The sequence below is a fragment of the Littorina saxatilis genome, linkage group LG17 (genome assembly GCF_037325665.1).
Source record: "Littorina saxatilis isolate snail1 linkage group LG17, US_GU_Lsax_2.0, whole genome shotgun sequence".
Lineage (NCBI taxonomy): Eukaryota > Metazoa > Mollusca > Gastropoda > Littorinimorpha > Littorinidae > Littorina > Littorina saxatilis.
This window is the reverse complement of record NC_090261.1, coordinates 52,069,294-52,089,497: the sequence shown is the minus strand read 5'-3', so window position 1 is coordinate 52,089,497 and position 20,204 is coordinate 52,069,294. Positions and strand designations below refer to the sequence as shown.

General features: G+C 39.8%; 2 protein-coding genes across 2 annotated transcripts; both read left to right on the top strand.

Annotated features, from left to right (window-relative positions):
- The first annotated feature begins 444 nt into the window (after positions 1–444).
- Positions 445–10,594, top strand: LOC138952578 (transient receptor potential cation channel subfamily M member 5-like). The gene is made up of 8 exons (XM_070324264.1): positions 445–802; positions 1,640–1,693; positions 5,816–5,903; positions 6,801–6,908; positions 7,345–7,444; positions 8,436–8,751; positions 9,663–9,845; positions 10,436–10,594. The coding sequence occupies exons 1-8, from the start codon at positions 692–694 to the stop codon at positions 10,592–10,594; spliced, it is 1,119 nt and encodes a 372-aa protein (XP_070180365.1). The 5' UTR covers positions 445–691.
- Positions 10,595–10,857: 263 nt separating this feature from the next.
- LOC138953875 (transient receptor potential cation channel subfamily M member-like 2) lies at positions 10,858–18,015 on the top strand. Its single transcript, XM_070325835.1, has 6 exons — positions 10,858–11,116; positions 11,890–12,064; positions 15,532–15,691; positions 16,426–16,613; positions 16,969–17,044; positions 17,875–18,015. Exons 1-6 carry the CDS (start codon positions 10,937–10,939, stop codon positions 17,969–17,971), a joined length of 876 nt encoding a protein of 291 aa, XP_070181936.1. The 5' UTR covers positions 10,858–10,936; the 3' UTR covers positions 17,972–18,015.
- Positions 18,016–20,204: the final 2,189 nt, after the last annotated feature.

Sequence of the window (20,204 nt, the reverse complement as noted above, 5' to 3'; positions counted from 1 at the left end):
ATAGTTTAATGGTTATTAAATGGTATCTTGGAGGACAGACAGCGATTTTGAAATATTTATTTCCCTTTGCGACTAACACACGATGTTGCAAAGATTTAGATTCATACTGACACAGCGTCAACTTTTCAGACTAATTTTTGAAACTGGAAGGAACGACTTTTCACAACCGACGCTGGTCTTAAGCAAAAGCTTAAGAGCCTCTGCTTTGTAGCTCAAACCACGCAAAAACGATGCGAAATCTTATCTTACACCAAAATCGTGACTTTTTCCTGCAAGGCAGCATGGTCATGTAGTCTACTGAGTGAACAGTGCTGAGGTACACGAAGCACAAATGGGTCCCATCTAACAGGGTAGGAACTAGCTACGGGGTCTCATCGGTTGAAGCCAGAGCAAATTTCAATTTTGATAAATCCGACCCAGCGGCTGCGGACTGGTTTCGTTTTGTGCACCTAATCCATAGTCCCTGAGTTTGACGAATGGAAACACTTGTGTTAGCATATTGTGTATCATGAATTGCTCAGTTAAAATCGTCTGATCGTATGCTTTTTTTTTTTTTCAAGTGAGGCTTTGATTTGGTACATGTTGATATGGGAGAAAGTATAGAGTATGACAATACTTGTGTGTGTGTGTGCATAATTCGCTTGATGTTTAAATATAGGGCGTTGCGTTGGTGAACCCCAACAAATTCTTCATGGCTGCCCTTGAGGAAGACCAGCTAGATTTTGTCAAGCACCTCCTCTTTCTTGGGCTAGATCTTCATACATTCCTCACTGACGATACACGTAAGGAACTATACGCAAGTGTGAGTATGTTTTGTCTTTCATTCTCTGTTGTTTTCAATTCTGATACTATGCATTTTGTCACAATTTTAAGCACTGTAATGAATCATATCTGTGTGCTAAGTATATCTGAAAAAAACCCACATTTACCAGCGTATTTAGGGTACTGATTTCTTGACATTGTGCTTTACCAACTAGAATAATTCAACGTCAGAAATAAAAATTGTAAGGAGTGCAGAACTTTGTTGGCGAGAAAAAATCAATTAATATTTTTTAAATCCACATTTTAAGGCATAATCAGAGAATATACTGTGACAACGATTTATACCTTCTAAAGATCAGCTATGAATAACATATTTTCTTATTAGGAATAAGACAAGCGGAAATGCGTTTTTTTAAAGAGGAATCTATCTCAATCAAAGACATGGACTCATGTGACCATTTTTTTTTCTAGCATGAGCAGGTCTTTCGGGAAAATTGTGAAAAAGTGCATTTGTATCCCTCAAAACATGCCAAAAAAGCAACTATTCAAAAATGCATTGACTGCCAGAATAGAATTACAACTTCCAATAGTGAGTCACAGGGTCTTGCAAAGTTCCCTTTTGTTTTGTGGTGCAAAGAGACTCGACACTTCTGTAGCCGTCGGGCGTTAATTTCTAAGAGCATTGTCAACGCTCCAACTTTAATACTTCAGATCTAAATATTTGGAGAGAAAAAAGTGTGATAGTCTACAAACATTTGTTGTTAACATCCCATGAATGATACCGCTTTTACACAGGCAAAATGTGCAACATTAAACATATGTACGACGTATCTCGACATATTGAACAGTAGAGGTTTGTTTTATGTTCTGTCTGAAGAAACGGAACGAACAAGAAATGACCAAAATCCTGAATTCTACGGCTAGCAGCAAGGTATGTATCTATATGTCACACACTTTCCTTCTTTGCCACTACTAAAGCAAACGTGTGCAAGATGTAGAGGTTACATGCCGAGTCTCAGTGATTATCAAAAATAATGGTCGAAGTTAGCGGATCATGAAAAATGCGAGCTTCAGCGAGCTTTTTCATGACCGCGAACTGAGACCATTATTTTTAATAATCACTGAGACGAGGTATGTAACCTCTTTATTCCTCCTTTCTTCAGTTATTCAAAGAAAAGAGGAATTTTTGTGCGAAAGTTTGATCGAATCCAAATCACTCAACCAGTCTACCTGCGCTGGCGATTGAATAATGCGCGGTTGTATAGTTCCGTGAACATCATTCAATTCTGTTAACACTTCTTGTCAGATTCCCTGTTTTGGACTAAAATCAAGTACACTGTTATGTTGTTATTCTGCTGTGTCGGTAAAGGCAGATAGTGTGTGTTCTGGTCATGTTTTGGTATCGCTTAGGAAATGTTCTTTCTTCGAATGGGACAAGCAGACGAACTTTTGCACCCGTGTTCCAACGTTAAAAACTGTATGAAGTTCCGTTTTCTGGGGCAAAATAGTGTATGAAACCGCTGTATGTTCTTTAAATTGATGCGATGTGTGCATTTGGTTGGGTGTGATCTGTTTATAAAATGAAATATTGTCGAAAACTAACCGTCGGATTGCAGTCTCTTGTCCAAGCAACTCAGTTCAGAAAATTTGGAAGGGGAACTACTCTTGTCGTACGCGAGTTACTTGCCTTGGGAGTTTGCGTGCACTCATAAGAGATCTAAAGCGAGTTTCTCTGCACTGATCGTTAGATTTGGATTTAGAAAACAACCAAACTCATAGATTTTATATGGAGATTAATGTGTTCAAGCCTGTAGTTGCCAGTTTAAATGCAGTATGTTTGTATTGTTTGGTCTAGAGATGTATATTTCGTACATTGGAGCGTTCGGAACTTTTCAATCGCTAAAGTAGTTCCCTCAAAGTCTAACTCATCAACATGTGAGCTATCGAGGATTCAGGCCCGTTGTTGGGTAAGTGATTTTGGTTGTTGGGTAAGTTACCGAAAAATAACTAGCCCTACACCTTTACAGAGAGAAAGAAGCAGAGGGGGGAATAATGTATGTTACACGCTTTGGAGCATGTGCAAGAACGGATTCAAACTCGCACTCCCAAAAGCCCAAAAGTGGCTTTCATTTCTCCAGCTTTTATCGTTTCTTCCCTTCAAAAATTCGACAACACCGAGAATACTGCAAACGACATCCCACCCGGCAGTACTGTTTTCATACGCGACGCGAGTTTAGCTGCCATTGGAAATCGGCTTGCTCATGTGGCCTGCCAGTCTGAATCATGAAGGACAGAGTTATGAACATAGAAGACAAAAATACCGAAAAGAACAAACATTTCGCGCATGCAGACACAGAAAGACGTCATAAAGAATGCGATGCTTCAAAAGATACAGACTGTGACGGTGGCTGTGACGTCATTCACACATACCGAGACGTCATTCATAGTTGTTCGGTCACTTCCGTGAAAGTAGGTCGCTCTACAATCATGGCTGATGGGTTAGCTAGCTAGCGTGAGTACTCAAAACGTGTTTGTTCTCTCCTCTGTTGAAGCTGTGAGACATACATGCTATTCAGACTTGGTCGTGTGACAGACGTTTTCTTCCACACCCGATTAGCTGGTGGAAGAAAACGTCTGTCACACGACCAAGTCTGAATAGCAGGTAACATTCAACGATCGTCTTTTGAGGGCCCCAAAGGGAGGGTATCATCACGATCACGGGAAGGGAAATTTTAGCTTTCACGATCACGGTTACCTTGATTTTTGTTTTCACGATCACAAACACCTTGACGAATAGAGGATCATAGAGTGATGCAGCAGTGAAAAATGTACGTTGAAAATAAAATGCTTTGCAATAATGCCCATCACGATCACGAAAACAAATGACGATCACGATCACGAGACTTGATTTTTTTTGTCATCACGGATCACGGGCAAAGTCCCATCACGATCACAGAAATGGAAATTTCGGCAATCACGGTCACAGAAAGGTCAAAAAACGCCAATCACGATCACGATTTTAAACCCTTTGGGGCCCTATGAATTACAAATGTTATCCGTGAATTATTGATGAGCTCCTTCTCCCAGAAGTCTGTTGAAAGTCATAGCCTTACTCAGTCGTCTTTTTTTAAAAATGTTTGTCTGCAGCACTATTTGGTATATTATCACATGGGTTACATTTTTATTTTATTTTACACCCGAAAAACAGCAGGTTAGTGTGTGTGTTGCTGTGAGACATGTACGGAATCCGGAACGATTTTTTTTCTATTCAGCAATATGATTTTATCTAGCTGTCTTTTTAGTACATCCCTGTTTTACGACAGTACTGCATTACATTCTTAAGTTTTGAAACAGTGCATGTATATATTATTGTTCAGAAGACAGTAGGCAGTTTCGTTTGGACATATGTTTTTTGTGATGAGGTTGTTTACGTTATAACAAAGTATAGTGTTGGAAAGACACTACATAGATTGGTTTTACACGAGGTAGTGTATATATATATATATCCCATGACCTCCCTTCTTTGTCTCTGTTACTTCAGTATGGGTATATATGTTGTATTTTTATAGCTCAATAAATACATCATGGACTCAAAAAAATATATGATAGTGCAGATTCCGATTTGGGCGAAGAACTACTTTGCTCCCGACCTTTGACCTCGCGCCGAACAATGTGACACATTTGTATGAAGTTCCAAAATCGTATTGCACGGCTCAGAAAACCATATCAGTTGCACGCAAAAATGAATCTCAGAACTGATCTGATGTATGAGATGCAATAAGCAAACGTTTCTTTCATTATGAAAGCAATGCAGGTGGGAAAAAACGAACATTCAACTTACAAGATAACCAGATGCTAGCGAACCAAAACAAAACCACGAGTACCCTCCCCTTGCTTCGTTAGCAGACGACTTTTGAGAATCTGTCAGACCGTCCTTACCTGGCACGGTTGGGCTTCGCTATCATCAGCTGTTTCACGTGTTTTGCGAGCAAGTCTTCTCTTTTGCCTGGCTCTGCAGTAAGTCCACATTGGCGATGAAGGTATCTAAGAACTTAACATGTGTGTATTTTTCCGTAATCCAGTCATATTCTTTCAAAATGCAATCAAGCGGCGGTGACAGACTTGGGTCCTGTTTTCCTCGCACCCATACCAGTTTAGGTTCATGCAAACACACTCGCAAAACATGTAGATACATTTCAAATAGGGAGCAAATGGTTAAATCTACATATGTGTTCCCTAAAATTTGCTTCTCTGTCAATAAGACTAATTGTATAATAATGCGTTCGAAAAAAACAACGTGGAATCGATTCTGAATCGAGTCGAGTAAGCCAAATGGGGGCCAAACCGGTTTCCCCGTTCCGCCGACCTGAAACGCAAAAGAATTGTGCGCTTCAACTAAATGGATTTCTATACGACTTCATTACTTTCTTGCAACTTATGAACCTTTACTTAAAGCTTTTAAACGGTCTGAAAGTAGTGTTACCGCGTACTTATAGATGCACTCATTCGTTTTATTTTTTCAGCGACGGTCACTTAGTTTAAGGTTGCAAAAAGGCCAAGTCTCGCTGAAAACACTGTTTCATACTCCACAGATCGCAACAGTGCCGCTAGTAGTCTACACTTTGTGTTTGATGGTAGAATGGGATATACAGATTACAACACTCGTGGTTTTTTATATGGCTTGTATTTCAGTCAAGACCCAGCGGGAATATCAATCGAGAGCCACTCGCCAAAGGCTCGTGTCTCCCGATGATATTCATCCGCTGGGTCTTGACTGAAATACAAGCCATATAAAAAACCACTCGTGTTGTAACCTATACATATACGAATACGGAAACTGCATACAGCCCCGAAAATAGAATTAACAAAAGCTAACCTCATGTAGAACCAGATTATGCGGTACAAACCTGACAAGAAAATATAACATTAAACAGCATACTTGACGTCTCATATAAATGAGGAATGCATGTTTAGCTTTTGGGACACTTTCTAGCAATCCCGTTTGTTTTAACTTAATTGGACTATTACACACACTTTCCGCTTTTTTCAACAGAATCATAATGACGCTTTTGGCCCAACGCACATCAACAAAATCGTTGTCCGATTGATGAGGGACGAAAGTTTTGCTTGGCAAGAGTCTGGTAATGCATTCATTGTAGCATTTTATTCTCTGCTTGTTCATAATGCTTTTATTTTGTACAAGTGTATGTAGGTACCCAGTAGTTAGTATTAAAATAGGTCGTCCTTTTTATGAGTGACATTTTATTAAAACCGCGAGGCATGACTAAACTGTATCTCTACCCATGTGTTTGCCATGTACATTAACTTGGTCAACAGGGCAAGCTCTGTGATTGGCTACACATCCGGAACTACTTCTGTGCACAAACGCTTGGATTGTGAATTCACACTACTAAACAAACATGCAAATATCTTGTGAAGAAGCTGTCCAAAAGCAAAGTGCCTCCTACAAATATAATAAAAGTAGTATGATACAAACATGTCAACATCCTTAATTTTAAAACAAAAATCTCAAGAAGCGTACAGTGACTTCAGTTTGATGTTGAACAGCGCTCGAAAAGTCTTGGAATGTTTAAGTGATGTGGCAGAGCCCTTTTTACTGATCCATGCTTTTCAACTGCCAATAAGCAGCTAGCTTGCTACTGGCCGACGTTAACCTGTCATTTTGACGGGCGCAGTGGCGTAGTGGATAAGACATCGGCCCCCTAATCGGAAGGTCGTGAGTTCAAATCCCGGCCGCGGCCATCTGGTGGGTTAAAGCTGAATGGTGGGTCAAAAACGGTCATACACATAAAAATCCACTCTTGTAAAAACAAGAGTGAACGTGGGAGTTTCAGCCCATGAACGAAGAAGAAGAAGAAGAAGAAGAAGAAGAAGAAGAAGAAGAAGAAGAAGAAGAAGAAGAAGAAGAAGAAGAAGAAGAAGAAGAAGAAGAAGAAGAAGAAGAAGAAGAAGAATCTGTCATCGCGATGAACAACCAACTCTGCATTTATTCCTTATCACTTCTCCTCTTTCCGCAGACACGACAAACAAGCAGTGTCCCGATCGAGCGCTGTTCCTGTGGGCGATTCTCTTCAACCGCCGACAGCTGGCTTATTTCTTTTGGAAGCGCGGCAAAGATCAACTAGGTAAGCCCAGATTTAAGCTTAATTACTACGATAGCATCAAAGAGAGAGCTTTCACTTAATGATAATAATAACAATAAGGGTATTTATATGGCGCAAATCCTAATATAGTTCTGAGCGTCTTACAATCAATCTTCATTATAATAATCTTCATTACAACAACGATACACATGTAAAGAATCTTCATATAAATAAAAACACAATCACGTACACAATGCACATTCAAATAAATCGATCATCACTTAAGTGCGAAGGTGAAATCGCACGCCAAACATCTTAATTCGGATTTTTTTTCTCAGAATTAGGCTATAGCCTCTTATTCAAAATCTCACTCGTGCCAGAAATTAAAGCCACATCAAACATTTAATAATTTTGAAAATCAAAAAACTTTTGTCTTTTTTCCGATTTGTTTCTTACTCAACATCTTGCTGAATTTCAGGAGGGGCTCTATGTGCAAGTGCTCTCTTAAGAGGACTATCCGACATAGCCGAAAGCAACGAAACCGGTGATCTAAGCGGAGGTCTGATGAAACACGCAAAGTACGTTTGTCATTATCTGTTTGCTCAATCGTATGTCTCTGTCTGTTTAATCATCTATGGGTTTTCACTTACTGCTTTTCACATTCAATTCATTCTTGACTGCATGATTTAACTAACAAAAGCTGAGATTTGCCTCCTTACCAAACGGATTTTTATTAAATTGATATGAACGTTTTTGAAACATTATTCATCTTAAAATGTCTTATTGATTGCTGGACATGAAAGATTAATTATGTTCATTGTACTGTAGTTAAATTAACTTCGATTTTTTCTTGGTTTTGAGCTACTCCTCAAAGGACGAGGGCTGGATTACAAAAAGCATGTTTGCATTGCTTATATTCTGTTACCCTCGAAAAATACAAATACAATTCATTTCAATTCAATTCAAAACCTTCCCCGTGTTTTATAAGAAAGGATAAAGAGAAACAGACGCATTGCAATGACTGAATGTTTTTCTTTGTCTCTACCCGTATAAGAGCATTAATTTTGCGTGTGGGACACGTTACTTTCCAATGAAATATTTTTCGGACAGAAGTGCAGACAAAACAAAACACAAACATGTGGACATACAGACACGCACGCCGATAGTCACGCCTGTGCGTACATATATACTATCTGTGTAAACATGTTTGCCTTAGACAAAGTCTTTTTCTTATTTCTTATATCGGTTGACTGTTGTAATAAATACTACCCGATAAGTTGACAATTGATGAACTCATTCCTGAATATGATGATTTGTTACACGCAAAATGTTTGATGTGTTAAATTAGATTGTTGTAAAATCTTCAATTGTTGTGCAATGCATTTTGTGACGTTTTGACTGTTGTAAAATTCTTTCCCTGATGTATCAACCTTTGTAAAACTTGTCTGTTATTGTGATGACTGTTGTCAAACTCATTCCTTTACGTGACGACTATTTTTAAACAAATCCCATGTTGTTAAACGCATTGCTTGATCTGTTGACTGCTTTACAATTTGTGTAACATTTTAGGGAATGGGAGAGGCGAGCGTACGACGTGCTGTCTGTGTGCTACTCACGCGCTTCAAACCTGACCCACCGTTTGCTGGTGAGGGCACTCAGTCACTGGGACTCTGGGGAGACCTCACAAGACTCTTGCACACCAGAGTGCACTGGAAATGGCTCACGTGACAAATCGTCTCAAGAAGAACTTCGAGAAGGCTGTCCGACGCTGCTCAACATGGCGCAGGCGTACGAGATGATGGAGTTTGTCGGACACCAGGCTTGCCAGACAAAGCTGACTGCCATCTGGAAAAGCTTCATGGCCCCCGACACGTCATTGTTGCTGGTCAGTTGTTAAGCTTGTGTTTATCTTCATTGACAGTTTCTTTGTTTGTTTGTTTGCTTAACGCCCAGCCGACCACGAAGGGCCATATCAGGGCGGTGCTGCTTTGACATATAACGTGCACCACACACAAGACAGAAGTCGCAGCACAGGCTTCATGTCTCACCCAGTCACATTATTCTGACACCGGACCAACCAGTCCTAGCACTAACTCCATAATGCCAGACGCCAGGCGGAGCAGGCACTAGATTGCCAATTTTAAAGTCTTAGGTATGACTCGGCCGGGGTTCGAACCCACGACCTCCCGATCACGGGGCGGACGCCTTACCACTAGGCCAACCGTGCCGGTTTCATTGACAGTGCATTTCTCCTCATAAACACAAATCGCGTAACCCATTACAAAACTTTCACATGATTTCACATGCACAAATGTCAGCCTGCCACAGAAGATATGGAACCTGGCTGTTCCAGGATTTAGATAAATACTTTTGCTGAGTTTGTATACCTTATAATTATATATTTGTGTGAATGGTCAAACTTTGACAAGAAAGTCTTGTGTAACCAAACAGAAACCTGCTGAATATTTTATAGCCATATTGGGGTTTATCACTAAAGGGTCAAGCTGAAATTAAGTAGCCTTCATGAATTTCAATCTGGCTTTAAACTCACTTTAATATTTTAAAATTGACTGAGAGTGATACAAAATATTTCGACTTTGCACATGACTTGTTTCAACGTCACTTCTGTAGAGTCGCCCTGCGCATGCCACAAAGCTGGTCGCAAAGTGAGCATCGGATACTGATTAACATTGACAAATGTCATTATATATCCTTATTAACGCTCATCTGTGGACACAGAATTTGACCTTATTTTGCTTTGTGTTTAATAGCCAGTCGTGGTTGATTTTGTTCCAGATTTTGCTGTGCACCTTTCTGCCGATCTTTATTCCGATCATAAGGTTCAGGAAAAAGTCCAACAAAATATCATTCGAGGGGAACTCGAGGGAGAGTGATATAGCGAACTGCTGTCCTCTTGGATTTGTGTGTACCCTGCACTACTTTTACACGGCGCCCATCGTCAAATTCTTCTGCAACATTGTAAGAAATAACACGCACACACGCACGCACGCACGCACACACGCACGCACGCACGCACGCACGCACGCACGCACGCACGCACACACACACGCACACACACACTCACACTCAAACAGACAAACACACGCACACACGCACAAAGAGAAAGTGATAGGGCAAGGCTTTATCCGAAAAAATCTCAATAGCAGAGCGACTAGGGTATAAAAACTGTCATGTAAAATTTCTAATTACGTCTCTTACAATGGCTTTTCAATCCAGTCTTTATTTCCCATGCAGTTTCATCCCTAAACTGAGCCCAATTTGAATTAAAATCAATCCATGCAATGTTGTTAATCCTTTATGAGACTTTATTGTTATTAAAAAAATTCAGCGTATAAGTATACATTTGTTTTCTTCGGTCCGGTTGTGATTGCTTCGTAATAATTCGTTACGGATTGAATTGATAAACAAGTAACTAGATAGACACACACGACAGTAACATGAATACACAAATAATACATAAATGAACAAATACAAAAAAAGAATAATCAAATAGATAAATACAAATCAACAGAGGACACAACACTCACACATCTTGTAAATTACTGCAGGCTGCGTACCTAGTGTACTTGGTCATCTTCAGCTACTTTGTGCTGGTGCAGCTCGATGACGGTTCTCCTACAATGTTGGAGTACATCACATGGGCTTGGCTCTTCACCATGATATTGGACGAAATTCGACAGGTTCGTGTAATCTTTCTTCTCTGTTGAAAGGTTCATCATGAATAAAAAAGACAACAACGAACAATTAAAACAAAACAAAAAAACACCATGTTGAAAGAGCAACACACAGAACCAAATCATAAACAAAATCTGCGTTGAAGGTCACATATGGGAGGCCATTCCAGATGTTATTGGTTGTCAATTGGAGTTTACCATGATTGTTTAGAAGTCTGATAAAATCATCACTAATTTATCTGTGTTTCACACATAACTACCACAACAATTGACAGCCATTGATTTATATTACAGATGTTGTTTCGACACCAACTCTCCTTCAAGTACAGGCTGATCAATTGGCTCAGCAACCTCTGGAATCAACTAGACTTGACCATGTACATATTCTTCTTCATCTCTGTGGCACTTCGTTTTCTGATACCCGAGATAGGCGGAGACTTTAAGTGGGTTAGAGCTTTCTACAGCGTCACCGTCGTGTTGTCTTTCCTGCGCTTCCTGCACTACTTTTACGCTGTGAAGAGAGTGGGGCCTAAAGTCATCATGATACAGAAAATGGTAAGCCAACCGTCAAGATTTGTAGGATTATGCTTGTATCTCAAGATGCTGAGGGGTTACAGCATAGATCAAATAACAATCCTGACAGATACATCGGTAACGTTCCAAAATCAAAAGTAAAAAAAATCAAAAATCAAAAATAGGCAAGTTTATGAAATGTTTGATTATAGACAAATCAAATCATTCACATGGGTGGGATTCTTCCGGTATATTCCGGAAATTTGGATTCGTAATGTCTGTGGTGATGGCTTTTTTGGTTGTTAATTATACAAATCTTTCAGCGTCTGGGGGACCCCAGACCCCCCCCCCCCCCCCCGTAAAATTCTTCAGGATTTATGACATTTTGCAGTCCCACCCATGCATTCACTAGAACCTCAATTTATTTACAGTTGTTGAACAAGATACACATATGACTTATAACAATGAAAGTGTAATCATTTAACAAACCTGTTTCACTAAATAATTATCAAGTTTCTATAATTTGACCTGATAGGTTAGCTCTTATCTTTTGCACCTTAAAATCACTACTTAGGTATTTATTATTCAGCTTGTGGGGAATTTTGTTAAGAGCAGACTTGTTATATTCTCAGGCTATATATTGTCAAACTTTCAATTCTCCTTCTAGAGCTAGCTAGAGTGTAGATAAAAATGTCTGCAACAATGTGGGGCTGGAAAACTAGGTTGGAAAATCTTTTCAAAGTTATTGTGTGATATATGTTTCAATAGCTTTTCCTATTACCCACTAATAAAACTATTAATTGCATACTTTGCAGATGATTGACATGTTCCTCTTCATTGCCATCATGATTGTTTTCGTGATTGGCTTTGGTGTAGCTTACCACGCCAACATGTTTCCTAAGGCATCGCCTGATTTCAGCATCCTCGTCAACATTGTCTACTTCCCTTACTTCCAAATCTATGGAGAGCTGTTCCTCGAAAACTTTAGAGGTATGTTTATGTTAGGCCTAAAAAAAAAATAGGTGTGGTTACGGTAACCCGACCTACCCTATTTTTAGGGGCCGACTCTATAACTTGTTATTACATTTGTCAAAAAAACCCAAAAAAAACCCACCTAAAAGAGTGCACAAAACGCAATGAAAGCGAAAGCACTCGAGTCGCACACTCATTTCCCTGTCAAGTAGGTTTAATTTGTACACATTAGAAAAAAAAGTTAAAAAAAAAGAAAGTGATTGCCTACCTTCCTACCCTATTTTTTGGGGCTATGTTACCTTAACCACACCTATTTTTTTGGGGCCTTATCTCTCTCCTCCTCCTTATTACATTTTGTCAAGTTTTTACTTAATGTTTTAGCATAGACGGGGAATCGAGACGAGGGTGGTGGTGGTGTGCGTGTGCGTGTGTGTGTGTGTGTGTGTGTGTGTGTGTGTGTATGTGCGTGCGTGTGTGTGCGTGTGTGTGTGTGTGTCTGTGTGTGTCTTTCTGTGTGTCTGTCTGTGTGTCTGTCTGTGTGTCTGTGTGTCTGTGTGTCTGTCTGTCTGTCTGTCTGTCTGTCTGTCTGTCTGTGTGTAGAGCGATTCAGAGAAAACTATTGGACCGATTTTCATGACATAACACATGAGAGTTCCTGGGTATATCCCCACATATGTGTTTTTTTCTTCTCGATAAATGTCTTTGAAGACGTCATATCCGGCTTTTTGTGGAAGTTGAGGCAGCACTGTCGCGCCCTCATTTTTCAATCATGATTTACATTTTGGTCAAGCAAACTCCGACAAAGTCCGGACTATGGGATTGCATTTCAGCTCAGCAGCGTACAAATTAGTTAATTAGTTTGCTCATTAAAGTTGTCATTAAAATCGAATTTTCACTAACAGATTTAGAAATGATTGTCTCGTATTCCTCAATATCTCCTGAATGCAAAAATACATACAGATGTCATGTTTACTCTAAAATTGTGCTCATAATTACAGAAAATAGGTTTAGTAAGTACTGCGTTCGCACGCTTCTGGGAGACGAGCGTGACCCGTCTCGGTCTTTGGGTGTGGTTAGTCGAGACTATCTTAATATAGTCTTGGCGATGACTGTTTTTGTGTGTTAATCTGTCACTTTGATGCTGACAGCTTGACTAAATATTTTTTATATCGCTCCACGCGACTTTTTCTTTTTTTTATACCTAATCATGGAGAGAGCAAAACATTTAGTGGTAAATCAACTGAGTTTCCCTTGCAGTGGACGTACATAGAACAAATACGAATCAACGGAAATAACAAGATAGCTAAGTGGAACGTAATCTCCAACACTTTCGTGACGGGATGCGACTATATTAGTAATAGCGCTGCAACGCCCACGGACGGGAAGCGACTATTTTAGTATTAGACATACAAGGTACACGACTCGTGATTGCTTCCCGGTTTTTGAAGCTTGCAGTAAATTGAGTTGTTTCCCTTGATACACTTAGCGTGCCCTTCCGCCATGTGTAAACTGGCCTGATTTGTGTGGTTTTTTCGAGGAGAAAAAATGAATCGAAGGCGAGCCTTGTCTCGGGAGGAGATTCTCCGAATGTTGGACCTTGATGATCATGTAGAGCATGATTCGGACATATCGTTTTCGCCTGAAGAAACAAGCAGTGAAAGTGAGGAAGAAACAGTGCCATTGCCTCGGCCTGTTGTTGCTAGATCTATTACGAGTTATAACATTATTTATAATACTTTCTGTTAAAAAATAACTTTTAAAAAAGCAGTGGAAAAAAACAACAACAAAAAAACGTTAAAAAACACAAATTATCCCCCTTTCTTACCCCCCTTTGCTAAAACAAATCGCGTGACAAACTTATAAATAGCACGACTGAACTGGGCATCCTTTTTTAATTAGTACACAAAATTTGGTGGTGATTGGACTTAATTCAAGCTTGCTAGACAGATTTCTTTACAGTTACTGTTTTTTGGGAAGTTTCTTGGTGGCAAGCTTGGGCAGGCAGGACGTTAACGCCGTGGCAGTGCTAGTCACAATAGTGTTAATCTGAAGATGGTAAGATGTGTGTACAGATCAGGCATCTCAGTGGTCATGATTCAGGACGAAGCCGTCTTGCATCTATAGCCAAATAAGTTAAAGCCATATGTACTCGATGACTATACACGCTAATTGCTTTACCAACAGCTGGAGACAGACTAAATTAAGTTCCCTGCAAAATATTGTGGTCTAGGACCCCTTAAATGTTGAGATATTTGAATTTTCATTTTGATCTGGATCGTCCTATTTATAGATTTGGCAACACATGTAACGTTGATGCAAGGGAGAGAACACCGCGGCTTTGTTGACATCCTCACTTTTTCAGAGGCTAGAACAAGCTGTAATGCATGTATTATGGTCCGCGCATGGTGACGTATCGTCATTATATGGTCTTATGGTGCGTTTGACATCGATTGTGGGCAAACTACACTTTGTAAACACGGGAGTGCGTTAGTATGCCTTTAAAGGGACGTCACAACAAACGACCAAGCATTCAGGGAGAATGTCTTGGGTCATGAGTGTATACTTTGAAGGAAATCACTCGGGAAGAACCTCTTGGACCATGAATTTATAATCTCCTGGTCACAATTAATGACAAAATTGTAAACAATAGATGCACACATACCTGGTCATTATTCAGGTAGAGTTTCTTAGACCATGAGTATGCACTTTCATGGTCATCATTTCCCAAGACTGTCGTAGACCCTCTCAGAGCATGCCTTTTGACTTTCAAGGACATGGTTTACTTTACAATATCCTGGTTATGATCAGTAAGAATGTCTTTGACCTTGGCTATTCACTGTTTAGCCCTAACATTTTCAATCCTGTGTGATTGCACTTCGCCTCCGGAGGTGATCGTAGTGTTACGGCACTCGGTTACAAGTAATGAGTCTGTGCTTTCCTGGTCATGGTTTCCGAAGAAAGTCTTGAGTACGCAATGAGTCTGTGCTTCCCTGGTAATGATTTCTGAAATACTTATCGTGTAATCAATGAGTCTATGCATCCTTTGTAATGACTTCTGAAGAAAGTCTCGTGTAATCAATGAGTCTATGCTTCCCTGGTCATAGCTTTTGAAGACGGTCTTCTGTAAGCAACGAGTCTATGCTTTCATGGTCATAATTCAGTTTACGCTTTCCTCAGGCGAAGAGAACAACCAGTGCACAACTAACGAAACTGTCTGGCGTCAGGATCCTGCCAAATGCTGTATCCAAAACTCTCAAAAGTGATAGCACAGTGTTCCTGTCTATTTCCTGAAATTAAAAATATATTTTTGTTGTTGTGGTTTCGTAGGCGAAGGTGCGGATGACTGTCTTAAAGATGAGCCTGACTGGCGCTTAGATCCTCAAAACCTGTATAGTATTTGTATCCATAACTCTCAAAGGCGATAGCACAGTGTTCCTGACTATTTCCTGATACTCAAAATATAATTTTTTGTTGTGGTTTCTTAGGCGAAGATGTGGATGACTGTCTAAGAGATGAGGCTGACTGGCGCTTAGATCCTCAAAGACGATGCCCAACAGACAGTCGGTACATCATGCACCTGATGCTGGCCGTCTACCTGGTTCTGACAAATATCCTGCTCGTCAACCTCCTCATTGCCATGTTCAGGTAAAGGCCTCACTCCTTTGGGCTCGAAGTTGAATTTGTGAAGTTTTTTTAATATGGAAATACAGTGTAAAGCTTCATGCGTCGTGCTTAGTGAAGTGGTCTTTGTGAAGTCGATTTCGCCCAAATAATATTATACTTAATGCCTCTTTCGTTGAGATTTAGCAGTAGTGAAATAGTCGATCTGTAGACTAATAAGGTAGTCATTGGATGTTGCTTATAGTTGTGACTGGCTTCTAAGAAAACAATGCAATGCATATCTTTTAAATTCATCTGCAGCTGGCAGTGGACTTTGCAAAAACATTAAGCTATAGTTACCGAAAACACGTAGAGAACCAACATAAGCTTGTCTTAATTTGTTGAAGCTTTGGTTGTATACGTATGCCAATCCCCCTTTATCACTTTAAATATCCTTTATGGTTGTTATGTACATTCACTGTTTCCAAATAATTATGCTAATTTGCTTGTGATTGATTTTCTGGAGAGGATTCCATGCCCGAATGTTCTTCTCCTCAGTTTTGCGTTTTTTTTACATTCAATGAAATACAGAGCTTGAAAATATCATCCTTGCATCTATCAAACTTATGTTGAATTTTGTGTGTGCATGACATTTAAGGAAGCACGATTTTTAGGGGTATAATAATTGTTGTTTTGAACTCCTGAACAATAACATTAACGTTACAGGTTTACAAATCATACAGTTGTTTGGTTTTCCTTATGTTTTCTCTCTGTTCCAGCTATACATTTCAGAAGGTTCAAGACAATTCTTTGAAGGTGTGGCGGTTCTACCGCTTGTCTTTGGTGCACGAGTACTTTGACCGTCCAGCCCTTGTTCCTCCATTGATCATCCTCAACCACTTGTTCCGCATTGTCCGACATTTCTGCTGCCAGCGCCGTGCATGGTGCCAGAAGTATAATGCATTCAGTGAGTATTGTTCTTCATTTCACTTACAATTTTCTTCATTTTTTTTATTGTGGCTCTACTGCTATTCCTATGTGGGTATTTTTTGTTCTAATTTATTTTTGCACGCGTCGACATTATACATTATTGGCTTAATTTCGTAAAATAAATGTCGTACTGGAAAAGGTTTGACTGAGACACAAGCAAAAGAACATACAGTATGGTCAAGGATCTCTGAATGTTTGACTTGATTTAGTAATCTACTATCATTGAACCACAAGATATTGTTCATTTTTTTGACTATAGAAGGCAAGAGTTGAGAATTGTTTCTGGGATGGACAGTAAATGCAATTCCTGGCGATGGCCGATTGTTTTTCAGGACGCCCTTATGAAAAGAAGGTGATGTTACGTCTTACCTTGTTTGAGAGGAGTGCAGTACAGAAATACGACTCGAGGTGAAATAATATCTCTCTATCTTTATCTCTCGCTATTTATCCTCTCTCTCTCTCTCTCTCTCTCTCTCAGTCTCTCTCTCTCAGTCTCTCTCTCTGTCTCTCTCTCTCTCAGTCTCTCTCTCTCTCAGTCTCTCTCTCTCTCAGTCTCTCTCTCAGTCTCTCTCTCTCTGTCTTTCTCAGTCTCTCTCTCTCTCAGTCTCTCTCTCAGTCTCTCTCTCTCAGTCTCTCTCTCAGTCTCTCTCTCTCTCTCAGTATCTCTCTCTCTCTCAGTCTCTCTCTCTCTCTCAGTCTCTCTCTCTCTCTCTTTATTTTTCGCTATTTATCACATTTGTATTACATGTACACGTACACACACACACACACACACACACACACACACACACACACACACACACACACACACACACACACACACACACACACACACACACACTGTAAGATGACAAGATATTTTCAAACCCAACCTGCGAGAAATAGTGCCGGATATAACACAACTTCCCCACATGGTTTAAGGAATGTGTTCTTTGGTATCTCTTACTGTCCAGGATCTTCTTTGTGTATAGCTTCACTGATGTGCACGAAGCGATATTGCTCAGGCGTATCCACCATTTCCTGACGTCACTCTTTCTTTCTTTCTTTCTTTCTTTATTTGGTGTTTAACGTCGTTTTCAACCACGAAGGTTATATCGCGACGATGACGTCACTCGGTTTCTGTGCGTTGTTATGGTCATGTTAGGTAGGGAACCCCATTTGTTTTATATCAAATACCATACATTTTTGTTAAACATGTTGATGTTATACTCATACGTTCAATGCTATTTCTGTTTTAGAGCGAGCAAAACTGAACAGGCTGATATCCAGCACCAGGAGACACAAACAGACCGGCCCTTTGCCACACATCATTGCTCAAACTACCCAGCACAGTGAAAAACAAAAGAACTTCTCATCACGCGCGCATGGCGATAAGCGTTTTGGGTGATTGGATGCGCCTTTCTCTGATTGGCTCGTAGCTTGTCGCTGGAACCAAACCACTGGTCAGCGACTCGCGCAGAGCTTCTCAAGATTCCTGCAGCTGTAAAGGTCAGATTTTTGGATTGGTGAACAGATTTTCCATCACCCACCCCTCCTCCATTGTATCAATGGAGGCATATTTTGTTTCTGTTCTTTGCCTTGAAACTGGTTTCCACTGGGGTGGTGGTTTTGCTCTTGAGTATTTTTTGTTTGTGCTGGTTGATGTACATATTAGTAGGAGGATTCTTTTTATGTCAGCTGGTAAAGCTGTTTTGTGGTTCAGGTTGCTACCAAAGATTTTGCCCTTTGATGGGATTTAGACTGGCGGAGCTATCCTGGTCTTAGATGTTTGCTGGCTACTTGACCGTAACGTTTTGTTTCTAGCTGCGGTATATATGTCTGTTGATTTGTTCTCAAGTGCCTGGAAGGGCAGTGTTGGGGCTTCAGACCCAACAGTAGGGCAGGGGAGACAATCTCTCAGAAGGTCCCCGCAGGGCTATTTTATTGTCACTTTTTCCTGGTTTTGGTCTGTGCAAAATGTCCACCACCCACCCCTCCTCCATTATTTCAATGGAGGTCAGTTTCTTGCGTTGTATTCTGTATGCTTATGCATGTCCTGCCAGGGTGAGCTAACACCACCGTTTGAGCCGAAACTTAAGCTATAGTCCACAGATTGCATTGGTCCCAGCCTACTACCCTTTTGCTCTGAGTAGTTTGGGTTGAGTAGCCCGCGACTGTGGCATCTGGCATTATATTATCCCTTGAGTATTTATTGACATGTGGACTGGCATAATTGACCCAACAGAAGAGCAGGGGAGACAATCGATCAGAGTGCCCTGCTATTTGACAGTAAACTTTTTTTTTAATGTTTCTTGTGAATATGTTTTTGGAAATTGATGTTGAATTTTATATGATTTTTCATTAAATAAAGTTGAAATCATACATAATTTAAATTCAATAATAGTTCACTTTACGTGAACGGCACATTTTTTCTGTAGAATTGTATTTAGTGTATCGTTTTCTCTTGAAAACGTTTTGCCATTTTAATACATTTTCAGTTCTTGTTTTTTGTGTGTGATCGATAAGATTGTTATACTTAATGTTTCGATATTGATTTTCCACTTTTGCCTCACAGTGTATGTTGTAATTTGTCTTACGTTGTGTTGTATGTGTAAAAAACATGGTCAACAGTTTTGTTTTGTGTGTACTGGTTATGTGATATGTTCAGATTATAAAAAAACACCAGTTACTTATTATCCGTGTCCATACATTGGAACCTACAACGCAGATCAAATCAGAAATCACAAAAGCGAGGTTCCGGAGTTGCCGGTTGACGGTTAGAATAGAATACTTTTGCAATGATACATTTAAAACTGGCAGAGTGTACAATAAAGAACTCAAATGACATACCTAATTAAATCGAACAAACTTGGTTTTTCAAATAGCCATTCCTGAAATGCTTTAGCCAGATATGCACAAAGAGCATTGTTTCAAAACGAAGACTTCAATATCAAAATATCCAAAATCATTGAAATGTGTACAGAAATAGGCACAAGTGGTATTTTCAAAATGCAAACTGTCAATGCCATATCAAGTGTTAACTCTGATCACCGAGTTCAACTTTCTGTATACAAATTCAATTGCTTTGATTGTTGGAGGATACGGCTTGATACGGTATGTTTTAGATTTTGAGTCCTATTGCTATTTGGATGGTGTTATCTAACTTAAGTAGCGAGTGTAGTTTGCAGAGTTTGTCTGGGTCTGTGTGGGGGACTGTGATGTGAATGCATTGTATTTTGTACTGAATCCGAGATAAGTGGGTAATTACAATACAATACAATACAATACAATACATTGCTATAAACTAGCCAAGATTCAAACTTTTATCTTCAGAACTTGGAAGAACATTTACCCGTACATTTGTGGTGTGCACTTGACCCTGTCGTGACCTTCAGATTTGACGTCGGTCAACCAACCTTTCATTGTACTCAGGAGTCATACAAATGTGCAAGTACATGTATATTAAAGCTGAAAAGGTTTAAGTTCAAAAGTGTTGATACAAATTCAAATTTCCATTATTTAAACAAGCACTTGACCCTGCTCTGTGTGTGTGTGTGTGTGTGTGTGTGTGTGTGTGTGCGTGTATGTG